General features: G+C 41.0%; 1 protein-coding gene across 3 annotated transcripts in view; it reads right to left on the reverse strand.

Moving 5' to 3' along the window:
• The window catches only part of LOC112250117 (rho GTPase-activating protein 18), a 50,874-nt gene continuing 38,186 nt past the window's right edge, over window positions 1-12,688 (reverse strand). For 2 of the 3 annotated variants that reach the window (XM_024419980.1, XM_024419982.1), the window contains exons 5-14: window positions 11,734-11,900; window positions 8,594-8,759; window positions 7,793-7,884; window positions 7,515-7,592; window positions 6,735-7,271; window positions 6,428-6,634; window positions 6,171-6,317; window positions 5,573-5,700; window positions 5,188-5,243; window positions 1-2,485 (exon numbers count right to left, since the gene is read on the reverse strand). In XM_024419980.1, the coding sequence (XP_024275748.1) occupies window positions 2,391-2,485; window positions 5,188-5,243; window positions 5,573-5,700; window positions 6,171-6,317; window positions 6,428-6,634; window positions 6,735-7,271; window positions 7,515-7,592; window positions 7,793-7,884; window positions 8,594-8,759; window positions 11,734-11,900 (1,673 nt within the window). In that variant the 3' untranslated portion in view covers window positions 1-2,390. The remainder of the gene's footprint in view (window positions 2,486-5,187; window positions 5,244-5,572; window positions 5,701-6,170; window positions 6,318-6,427; window positions 6,635-6,734; window positions 7,272-7,514; window positions 7,593-7,792; window positions 7,885-8,593; window positions 8,760-11,733; window positions 11,901-12,688) is intronic. The other variant, XM_024419981.1, reaches the window with a different exon arrangement.

A 12,688-nucleotide genomic window follows, 5' to 3' on the forward strand; every position in this document is an offset into this window, starting at 1 on the left:
AATGTATTTTATTGTGTATACATGAGAACATTGCACACTAAATAGGAGCAATTACACATTTATTTACAAAAAGTTTAGTGGTCATTTCAGAAGCAGTATAACATACAGTATACAACATCAAATGGAACATCTTTCAAGTCATATTCACAGTATCAAGAACAACATAAGGGCAGGTAGAGTGTATAAAATACAGTACATATCTGAAATAATGTTATTCATGTTTTCTAAATTGAAATGATTGGACATACATTGCATTATTCAAAACTGATCCCTCCATCGAAAGTACCTTTTGAGAACTACACATGTTAATGTTATTAGGAAGCGACCTGGAATGCTAGCTAAGGACCACAGCTTGAGAACCAGTTCTACCCAACATATCTACCCAACACATATTCATATGAACACAATTTTAGCTAGCAGGGTTGAGGTCAATTCCATTTCAATTCTAGTCAATTAAGAAAGTAAACCATATTCCAATCCCAATTTTTCCCAATTGAAAAGCATTGAAGAGAATTGGGATGTCAGTGTACTTCCTGAATTGACTGAAACTGAAATAGAATAGAATTGACCCTGGTAGTTTGGGGAGGCCTGTATGCTACGTTTTAGTTATCTTACAATGGAGAATAAGCTGCAGAGTAAAGAAAATCCTATTAGTGTTTAAATTATGTCTATCATTGAATGTAAAAACATTGTCGTCATTTTTAGAGCAATCCATCACAATATACTGTTTCCTCAACTGTTGTTTTCTTGGTTTGGGGCATTTACTGTATTGATCAATACCACCACAGATTATAGTTCAGTGGCTCTCCTCAACTCCTCAAGCTCTTGGCAGTTGGACTTCCAGTAGCATACATGTCAATCAGGGGAGTGCTTTATCCCAAACAGTAAGTACCCTGTACACAAGTGGACCTAACACACCACAGGGCATATATTTCAGAGGAAGAGCCCTCATCTACTTAAACTGTATTCTAAACTACAGCACCAAAGGACAACAACTTTAACACTTCTGTAATACCTGTCCTGCTGGGTCCAGTGGTCAGCCTTAACGTTACCCCCGTACGTTATCCTTTAAATGCCCAGTGCACTCAAAAACATGATTTTCCTATGTTGTATATACACTCACTGGCCAGTTTATTAGGTACAACACCCCGTTCACAAAGATGCATCGCACCAATAGACAATTAGACACATGGCCGTGGCTTGCTATAGAAAGCAGGCAGAAAGTCATCGAGGCGTTCAATGGAACGTTAGGATGGGAACAATTTGTGAGCTAAGGGACTTTGAGCATGTTATGATAATCGGTGTCAGGCGCACCGATTCCAGTATCTCAGAAATGGCCGGCCTCCTGGGCTTTTCACGCACGACAGTGTCTATGGATTACCAAGAATGATGCGAAAAAACATCCAGTCAGCGGCAGTCCTATGGGCAAAAAAACAGCTCGTTGATGAGAGAGGAGAATGGAGAAGGAGAATGGCAAGAATCGCGCAAGCAGGCTGGCCACAAATAGGCAAATAACAGCACAGTACAACAGTGGTGTGCAGAACGCCATCTCGGAACTCACAACTCGTCGATCAATGTCACGGATGGGCTATTGCAGCAGACGACCACATCAGGTTCCACGCCTATCAGCTAAAAACATAAAGTGGTTTCAGTGGACAATTGAGGAGTGGAAAAACATTGCCTGCTCTGACGAATCCCAGTTCCGGTTGCATCATGCTGATGGCAGAATCAGGATTTAGCATTAGCAGCATAAGTCCATGGACCAATCCTGTCTGGTGTCAACGGTACAGGCTGGTGCCAGTGGTGTAATGGTGTGGTGAATGTTTTCCTGGCACCCATTATGACCCATGATCACAATTGAGCAATGTTTGAACGCCACACTTTGTAGAAACCACGCCACAAAGAATTCAGGCTTTTCTGGAAGCAAAGGGGGGTCCTTCCAGGTACTAGATGGGTGTACCTAATAAACTGGACAGTGAATGTATATTTCCACACTATGAGGTTGGAAAAAGTCTGTGAATTTGTAAAAATTATGACAATGCCCTTTTAGTGCAAGAGCCGTTTGAAAAGACCGCCTGAAATTTCAGCCTGTTTCAGTGGGATGGAGTGAGGCCTGCCTAGCGACCTCTCTGCCAATAACAGCTATCTGGTTACATATCCCTCCCATTAGGCTCGTGCAATCAGGCCCCTCACTCAGACCCGACAGTCCTATCAAAATTCATGCTTCAGAAATTGCCCTTTGCAAATAAGCTATTTTTGTTTCATTTTTACCATTTTAATAGAAAACAATCACAGTAAGGTACTTTATTTGTTACCCAGAAATTATTTGATATTGAGATAAAAATGGCTGCATTGGACATTTAAGACATGGCTGGCAGGGTGTGAGTATCCTATCTCTGGATGACCCACTTGATGACCCACTTTGCACTGGGGTTCAGCTCCAACAGGTCTTTCATATAGGTATCCTTATCCAGACAGCGCTCCTCTGTTCAGGAACAACACACAGCAAAGAACTAATCAGGTACTGTCTGACATATTGGGAAGGTGACGCTTTGAATATGGTCTGAATAGAGTCTACTGTAGGATGTTGTAATATCTAAAAAAAAATGTAAGTACCAGTCAATAGTTTGGACACACCTACTCATTCCAGGATTTCTTTATTTTATTATTTTCTGCATTACAGAATAATAGTGAAGACATCAAAACTATGAAATAACACATATGGAATCGTATTAAACAAGTCAAAATATATTTTACATTTGAGATTCTTCAAAGTAGCCACCCTTTGCCCTGATGACAGCTTTGCACGCTCTTGGCATTCTCTCAACCAACTTCATTTGGTAGTCAACTGGAATGCATTTCAATTAACAGGTGTGCCTTGTTAAAAGTTAATTTGTGGAATTTCTTTCCTTCTTAATGCGTTTTAAGCCAATCAGTTGTGTTGTGACAAGGTAGGGGTGGTATACATAAAGATAGCCATTTTTGGTAAAAGACCAAGTCCATATTCTGGCAACAGCTGAAATGAGCAAAGAGAAATGACAGTCCATCATTACTTGAAGGACAGTCATTTCAGAAAATTTCAAGAACTTTGAACGTTTCTTCAAGTGCAGTTGCAACAACCATCAAGCGGGATGGTGAAACTGGCTCTCATGAGGACCGCCACAGGAAAGGAAGACCCAGAGTTACCTCTGCTGGAGAGGATAAGTTCATTACTTACCAGCTTCAGAAATTGCAGCCCAAATAAACGCTTCACAGAGTTTAATTAAGTAACAGGCGCATCTCAACATCAACTGTTCAGATGAGACTGCGTGAATCAGGCCTTCATGGTCGAATTGCTGCAAAGAAACCACTACTAAAGGACACCAAAACGAAGAAGAGACTTGCTTGGGTCAAGAAACACAAGCAATGGACATTAAACCGGTGGAAATCTTGTTCCAACCTCCATGTATGTGTGAGAAGCAGAGCGGGTGAACGGATGATCTCCGCATGTGTGGTTCCCACCGTGAAGCATGGAGGAGGAGGTGTGATGGTGTGTGGGTGCTTTGCTGGTGACACTGTGTGATTTATTTATAATTCAAGGCACACTTAAACAGAATGGTTACAACAGCTGTCTCCATTGATACGCCATCCCATCTGGTTTGAGCTTCGTGGGACTATCATTTGTTTTTCAACAGGACAATGACCCAACACACCTCCAGGCTGTGTAAGGGCTATTTGACCAAGAAGGAGAGTGGTGGAGTGCTGCATCAGATGACCTGGCCTCCAGAAACACCCGAGCTTAACCCAATTGAGATGGTTTGGGATGAGTTGGACCGCAGAGTGAAGAAAAAGCAGCCAACAAGTGCTCATCATATGTGGGAACTCCTTCAAGACTGTTGGAAAAGCATTCCAGGTGAAGCTGGTTCAGACAATGCGAAGAGTGTGCAAAGCTGTCATCAAGGCAAAGGGTGGCTACTTTGAATAATCTAATATATCAAATACATTTTGATTTGTTTAGCACTTTTTTGGTTACTACATGATTCCATAGTTTTGATGTCTTCACTATTATTCTACAATGTAGAAAATCGCCCTCAAACGTAAGGCTCTCCAGAGGGTAGTGAGGTCTGCACAATGCATCACCGGGGGCAAACTACCTGATGACTACTATGATGTAAATATATCACTAGCCACTTTAAACAATGCTACCTTATATAATGTTACTTACCCTACATTATTCATCTCATATGCATACGTAGATACTGTACTCTATATCATCGACTGCATCCTTATGTAATACATGTATCACTAGCCACTTTAACTATGCCACTTGGTTTACATACTCATCTCATATGTATATACTGTACTCGATATCATCTACTGTATCTTGCCTATGCTGCTCTGTACCATCACTCATTCATATATCCTTATGTACATATTCTTTATCCCCTTACACTGTGTATAAGACAGTAGTTTTTTGGAATTGTTAGTTAGATTACTTGTTTGTTATTACTGCATTGTCGGAACTAGAAGCACAAGCATTTCGCTACACTCGCATTAACATCTGCTAACCATGCGTATGTGACAAATAAAATTTGATTTGATTTGGAATAGTAAAAATAAAGAAAACCCCATGAATGAGTAGGTGTGTCCAAACTTTTGACTGGTACTGTATATTAATGCCACAGAATACACAGTGCACAAAACATTAGGAACACCTTCCTAATATTGAGTTGCGCCCCCTTTTGCCCATCGGGGCAGGGACTCTGCAAGGTGTCAAAAAAGTTCCACAGGGATGCTGGTCCACGTTGACTCTAATGCTTCCCATAGTTGTGTCAAGTTGGCTGGATGTCCTTTGGGTGGTAGACCATTCTTGATACACACAGGAAACTGTTGAGCGGGAAAAATCCAGCAGCGTTGCAGTTCTTGACTACTACCATACCCCATTCAAAAGGCACTTAAATATTTTGTCTTTCCCATTCACCCCTGAATGGCACACATACTCAATCCATGTCACAATTGCCTACAAGCTTAAAAATCCTTCTTTAACCTGTCTCATCCCCTTAATATACACAGATTGAAGTGGATTTAACAAGTGACATCAACAAGGGATCATAGCTTTCACCTGGGTTCACCTGGTCAGTCTGTACACTCAGTGTATTTGAGATGGTTTGTGTGTTGAATGACTGCACACCACCATGGAATACTTACTGATATTGCCCCCTATTTCATAAAGGCACAGGTCTTCTCTCTTCACAGACACAGAGCTAGAACACACAGATGACATAGTGAGGGATAAATAAAAACCTGTTAGAAATATAGAGTGACATTCCAATACAATGTCAGAGCTATGACATTTTAGTTTTATGTAACAGATGTGGGGAAATCTGAGCCATGCCATGCAGTGTCACTCAACTGAGTTGGAGCAGAAATAACAGTCTCCATAGTCTGCTCAGTCATACCACACACAGGGTGTAAATGTCTCTGTACTGTAATTTAGCTGGACTCAGAATGCAATCCTTTTGTGTATGATGGGCTTGACAGTAGTTCCCCAGGGAGGACGTGGACAGGGGAGAGGGAGGGGTGTTGGTCTCACCTCTTCTGGCTGAGGAAGTGACTGAGGACGTCAAACGCCTGCAGCTCTTCAGTCAACTGGACAGCCATGGAGACCTTAGAGAATTGAGGGGCCTGGACCCTGATGAATTCCTGAGAACTACTGTCCGCCTAAGGATAGACAACAGACACGTCTCCGCTAACCATCATAATAGTGTACACACTATAGTGTAGCTACTGTACTTCATACTACACCAATACAAACTGTACAGCAGCTATATTCTTGTACAACATATCAAGCGTTTCTTGAAAATTGCACTTCAATATCAATATACTTTGAAGGTACTCAAATTTTATGCTAAATCATACAATTTCGTCATAAATCCATATTCTTCATTATTAAGTAATTTTTCAAACAAAAACATTTACAGTTCTACATATGTCCACTAGGCGTCACAGGGGAGCCATTCCCTTTTAACTCAGTTGAACCAGGAAGTGCAGAAGGCATTTGAGTTGAGTCATTCACATATTATCCTCGTGATTCACTCAGGAGCATGGGTGTTCCCTCAGCCATAACTGCTTTTCAGTTACCATACACAGGTGCTAGACAGACGGCCTCCTTTGTTTTCTGCTGCTCTCACCTCTGAGGGGGGTTTCTTCTGTTTTTCGGGTTTCTCTCGGTCATAAGCAATCTTCTTTAAGAGTTTCCTCATGGCACGCTCTTTGCTAATTTTCTTCTGGTTCTCCGTGTTTTGTTTCCTGACTTGGTTCATTATGAATTTAGGAATCTGAAGTGAAAAATGTATAATAACATTACAAATATGATACCAAAGTGTAATTTCAACTACAGTAGGCCTATAAAGTATCTATGTAAAAAAGGTAGAAGACTAGAGCATACCGTCCAGAGCAGGTTTTGGTATCGGATGAGCAGTCGGACGATGTTGGCGGTCTCTGTGGCCATGGATAATTCCTGCTGCATACTGATCTTGTTGCGGAAGCCTTTAAACATGAATATGTTTGGAGCCATCACCACGGCAATGTTGTTCAAGGTCATCTTGTTCTGCTCTTTGTGGTCTATGACCCTCTGAAGGAACTCCATCAGCGCCTGAACCCATCATAAGATACATTATATTGTGTCCAACAGACACCATGAGCCTACACTGTATTGGCTAGAAAACTAGCACAGAGAAAGCAGTTCTATCTACCTTCAGTACATCACGGCTGGACTCTGGAAGTAGCAGAACCACTAAGTTGAGAGCCTGCAGCTGTTGCGTCTTAGTGGGCAGTTCTGTAAGGCAAGCAAGCAAATCACATCCACAATGGATTGGTTTACTAACCCATAACTCAACATATGATAAAACTTGTGGTAATTGCTGGAGCGGAATTAGTTGGTATGGTATCAAATACATCCAACATGCAGGTGTTTGATACCATTCTATTTGTGCCGTTCCGGCTATTATTATGAGCCGTTCTTCTCTCAGCAGCCTCCTGTGGAGTATACATATAGTGCACCATTGTGAGAAAGTGTGTAGCATAAGGAGAGTCTGGTGCATAATGTAGTGCAGTATATAATGGGACTGACTGAGCACTGCCATGAAAGCAATGAGGTACTCCACAGTGAGCAGTGGGTGGGGCAGCTCCCTGATGAAGAGCTTGAGCAGGCTGGCTGCATCGTGCTGCTTCAGACTCTCCCATGAGAACAGGCCCTCATAGAACTTCCCCTCCAGCTCCACATGAACCGCCTGCCAGCAGGACACATATGTTAATATACACACATACATTGCAGGCTTCATCACATAGGCCTACAGTACAACACTCATCATAAATTCCACACAGTCTGTCACCACACCAGCCCCTCCGTTAGCCAAATGTTCATTTCTCTATTGCTACATTATGCTGATTTTACAGCATGCAAATCCTTGCCCAGACACCGTATAGGCATAAACCATAAACCATAAAATCTATCAACAATGATGAACAATGACCTTGACTCTTGTGGCTGATCCGGGTATCCGTAGAAGCCACTCTGTGTCCAGACCTTCCTCCTCTATGTGAAAGATCAGCTGGAAACAATAGAACACTCTATAAGCTTTAACCACCAAATCAACAGCACACATGAGAATACCATCACCACTACAGCAAACTGCAGAGATTTCTACTTCAGGGCACACATTTAGACATACCGTAGGATTAAAGTGAACCGGGATCAGATTACAGTCCACCAGGATCCCTAACTGTGTTACTGAGAGGTTGTGCTGCTCACCCTCTGCAGTATGATTGGCACCTTGGTCCCTGGCTGTCTCCTCTGGTCCTGCTCCAATAGGGTGGCCAGGGGAACTCCAAACAGGCCAGACTCTAGAACACAGACACAACAAACATAATTTCCTCAGAGCTTCCTGAGACTAAGGGTGCTTTCACACCAAATTGGTTTGTAGTGTTTTTTCCAAACCCTGGCGTGTTTTCCCCCTTAGTTCGGTTCGTTTGGACAGGTGTGAACACTCTATCCGCACTCTGGAGCGCACTAAACAACACACCATGGTTCGCTCAAAAAGGGTGGTCCATTCGTACCATGTTGCGTTTCGCTACAGGTGGGAACACAGTCCGGACCAAATACAGGGAAAGAACCACAGGTATTATTGGTTACTTGAATGCGAGCATTGGATTAAATAACTTCATATACCTGAAACATTATGTGAGTAGCAGAGCATTTATGATTATCGTGCCGTTTCCTCCCATATGTTGTTGGAAAACCAAAGTGAAAGTACTAGGCCTATGAAGTTTGGGACACACAAGTTATGCTTCTTGATAATCGTAGATGGATTTAACGTGAGCATTTTTCTCCAATAAACAAATTACCTGCATGAACACATGTTTAGGCATTTTAGTTTGTTTGACATTTGGCAATGTGAAACCAACCGGACCAAATGAATAAAATATAACAAATAATTAAACTCTGATTCGAACTATAGCTCAAAATGGGATAGTTAATGGGACAGTTATTAGGGCACTTAGATATACTGTTATATAGTACTTCCATGCTAACAGTTGTAGCATACTGGCTCACCTTTGACCTTGAGTTTGACTGCTTTGTGGGCCTTGAGGTCGATGCCTGCCGTGTCAAACAGAGCGGTCATCTCTATCAGTACCAGGCGGTGCACCTTCTTCATATCCTGAGGGGACAGGTCCCCCATCTTGGTCAGCCCAGTCTTGTCTCTGCTTAGCTTGAAGTTCTGTCACACAGAGAAGAGAGAAGCAGAGGTTAACATAGGCAAGTTAGCAAACCGACATAATTTGAGTATCTGTGGTTATACTTTAATGTCACCACCAGGTGTCCCTAGAACCAGAGACTAAAATGCACAAGTAGGCTAGAATAGTTTGGACTGTGAAATGTATTCGACAAAAAGTACTCAAAGGTTCTGATTGATCATCTGTGCAAACGACAGCATTCAATGTCATATAAAACTTACACTAGTACACAGGCATGGGGGGGGATATAAGAAACAAGACATAAGAAAGCTCAGGATTTGTGTTGTTGTTGACATTTATTTGGGCAAAAAACTACTTCCATAGTTCCATTCATTTTTTAAACCAATACCGGGTTACATTCAGACGATTTCCGTGACGCCTGTGAGGGTACTAGAACAAACGGAGAACACTGTCGTGTTCCTGAGAGTTCATTTGTTTGAAGCCCAAACGGTTCGGATGCTACAGACAGAAGTTGGCACATCTGCGGTACAGACTTCAGATGAGGCCCCTGGGGCCCATGGGAGTCATGGGCAAAACGGAGAACACCATCGTGTTCATGAGTCTCCTCTTTCCATACAGTGGTCATATTAGTTGGGATGCTACATTAGTTTTCATAAGAGGAACGATTTTCAGGATGTCTCTTGGTCTGGCAAGCACCGCTGTTGCTCTGCCACTTTCTACCGCGGATGCGTAAGGCCAACATACTATGCCTTCAGGAAGTATTTTTTCACATTGTTTTGTACTACATCCTGAATTTAAAATAGATTTTTTTTTGTCACTGGCCTACACACAATACCCTATAATGTTAAAGTGCAATTATGTTTTGTTCAGAAATGTTTACAAATTAATAAAACATTAATAAAATACATAAATAAAAAATGTATAAAAAATGAAAATAAATATCTTGATTCAATAAGCATGCATCCTTTTTGTTATGACAATCTTAAATAAGTTCAGGAGTAAACATTCGCTTAACAAGTCACAGAATGAGTTGCATGGACTCATTCTGTGTGTAATAATAGTGCTTAACATGATTTTTGAATGACTACCTCTTCTCTGTCCCCCACATATACAATTTTCTGTAAGGTCCCTCAGTCGAGCAGTGAATTTCAAACACAGATTTAACCACAAAGACCAGGTAGGTTTTGCCACAAAAAGAAGGGCACCTATTGGCAGATAAAATAAATAGACACTGACTATCCCTTTGAACATGGTGAAGTTATTAATTACACTTTGGATGGTGTATCAATACAAAGTGATATGTTTGGGGAAAATCCAACAAATCACATGAATATCTTCATATCTTCAAGCATAGTGGTGGTTGCATCATGTTATGGGTATGCTTGTAATCATTAAGGATTGGGGAGTTTCAGGATTTAAAAAAACAGAACGTAGTAAGCACCGGCAAAATCCCAGAGGAAAACCTGGTTCAGGCTGCTTTCCACCAGACACTGGGAGATGAATTTACCTTTCAGCAGGACAATAACCTAAAACACAAGGCCAAATCTACACAAGTTGTTTACTAAGAAGACAGTGAATGTTTCTGAGTGGCTGAGTTACAGTTTTGACTTAAATCTACTTGAAAATCTATGGCAAGACCTGAAAGTGGTTGTCTAGCAATGATCAACAACCATTTGATAGAGCTTGAAGAATTTTGAAAAGAATAATCAGCAAATGTTGCACAATCCATGTGTGGAAAGCTCTTAGAGTGTAATCAATGCCAAAGGTGTTTCTACAAATTATTGACTCAGGGGTGTGAATACTTATGTAAATGAGATATTTATGTATTTGATTTTCAATAAATGTAATTTTTGAATATAAACTTGTTTTCACTTTGTGATTATGGGGTACTGTGTGTAGATAGTTGAGAAAAAATATATTTAATACATTTTGAATTCAGGCTGTATACAACAAAATGTGAAATAAATCAAGGAGTATGAATACTTTCTGATGGCACTGTAGGCGAATGCGGTGGATTGAGACCCAGCCCAAACAAAAACATTTATATCTCTAGTTTAAACAGACGGATTTCAATGGGAATTGTTTATTATGTTAATTATACTGAACAAAAATATAAATGCAACATGCAACAACTTCAAAGATTTTTCTGAGTTACATTTGAGTTCATATGAGTTAATATGAGGAAATCAGTCAATTTAAATAAATAAATTAGGCCCTAATCTATGGATTTCACATGACTAGGAATACAGATATGCATCTGTTGGTCACAGATACCTTTTTAAAAAATTACCTAATAATGGGCCTCAGGATCTCGTCACGGTATTTTTGTGCATTCAAATTGCCACTCGATAAAATGCAATTGTGTTTGTTGTCCGTAGCTAATGCCTGCCCATACTATAACCCTGCCACCACCATGGGGCACTCTGTTCACAACGTTGAGATCAACAAACCACTCACCCACATGATGCCACACACATGGTCTGCGGTTGTGAGGGAGGTTGGACGTACTGTCAAATACTCTAAAATGATGTTGGAGACGGCTTATGGTAGAGAAATGGACATTAAATAATCTGGCAACAGCTCTGGTGGACATTCCTGCAGTCAGCACGCCAATTGTACACTCCCTCAACTTGATACATCTTTAGCATTGTGTTGTGTGACAAAACTGCACATTTTAGAGTGGCCTTTTATTGTCCCCATTGCAGGATGCACCGGTGTAATGATCATGCTGTTTAATCAGGTTATTGATTACCACACCTGTCAGGTGGATAGATTATCTTGGCAAAGGAGAAATGCTCACTAACAGGGATGTAAACAAATGTGTGCACAAAATATGTGCATACGGAACTTTTCTGGGATCTTTTATTTCAGCTGGGACCAACACTTTACATGTTGTGTGTATATTTTTGACGAGTGACACTTCCTGTTTTGACATGTAAACTTTACTCCAGCTGAGAGGCTCAGTCAATCTGTGTGGTGGTGTTAATGTTTACTCACAGGTAGCTTATCGTCTGTGTCCGTCAGAGCCTCACTGCTGGTCTTTGAGTCCTCCTTATAGCTGAGGGCCTGATCAGAGAAGGACAGCTCTAGGTTGATGTCAGTCTCAGGTTCAGACACACTCTGCTGAGAAGGGCCAGCCCCATTCCCCTGCCCCACCACCTCACCTGTACACACACACACACACACACGTGTGAATCTGAGCCATGGACATGCCAAACGTTGTCAATAAGCTAGATTGAATTCACTATTGATAAGACTTTTAAAAAAGAGTCAATAATTATAATATCATTTGAATCAAAATGAAACAACAACTTGTTTTAATATATACTACGTCAAAATACCGTTACAGGCACCATAATTGCTCCCCGTGGGCATATTAAGGTAGACTATGGAGGCTTTTACGAACATCCAAATTAATAACGAGTGCAGGCTAAAATAATGATAAAAAGGGGAGGTCCGCTCACTGTTTTGCTGCTTCCAAACTTGATCTTTTAATAAAGCTTTGGTGATTCATATTTATTTCAAAGCAGTCTTATTTCAACCCTTCATTGTTATGCTGCTATTTGGCGAATGCATTTGGCAGGACAAAAAAACAGCCTTCATTGAGGGGAGGCTATAACTGGTTTTTAATCAAATGAAAAACAAGCCATCTGTTTTTAAAAACAACAACATTTCTAAATAGGATGGGGTCAGAAGCATGATATCATAAATCACATCACTTGTTCCATGGCACTGTGTGCACACGTAGGCCTAAATGTCTTTACGCATTACATTTGCACGTCTTTACAAAATACTACGCTCCTGTCATTGTATCGTTGCCTATGTGCGAGGCACATTCTCAAAATAATCTGCCGTTGTTATGGCATTATAGGACTGAATAGTTTGTAGGATCATGTCTTTGGTACTCGGATGAGGGGTACTCTTTGAAAATGGGGAAGGATAGCCTACTTGA

Source organism: Oncorhynchus tshawytscha, linkage group LG05 (genome assembly GCF_018296145.1).
Source record: "Oncorhynchus tshawytscha isolate Ot180627B linkage group LG05, Otsh_v2.0, whole genome shotgun sequence".
Lineage (NCBI taxonomy): Eukaryota > Metazoa > Chordata > Actinopteri > Salmoniformes > Salmonidae > Oncorhynchus > Oncorhynchus tshawytscha.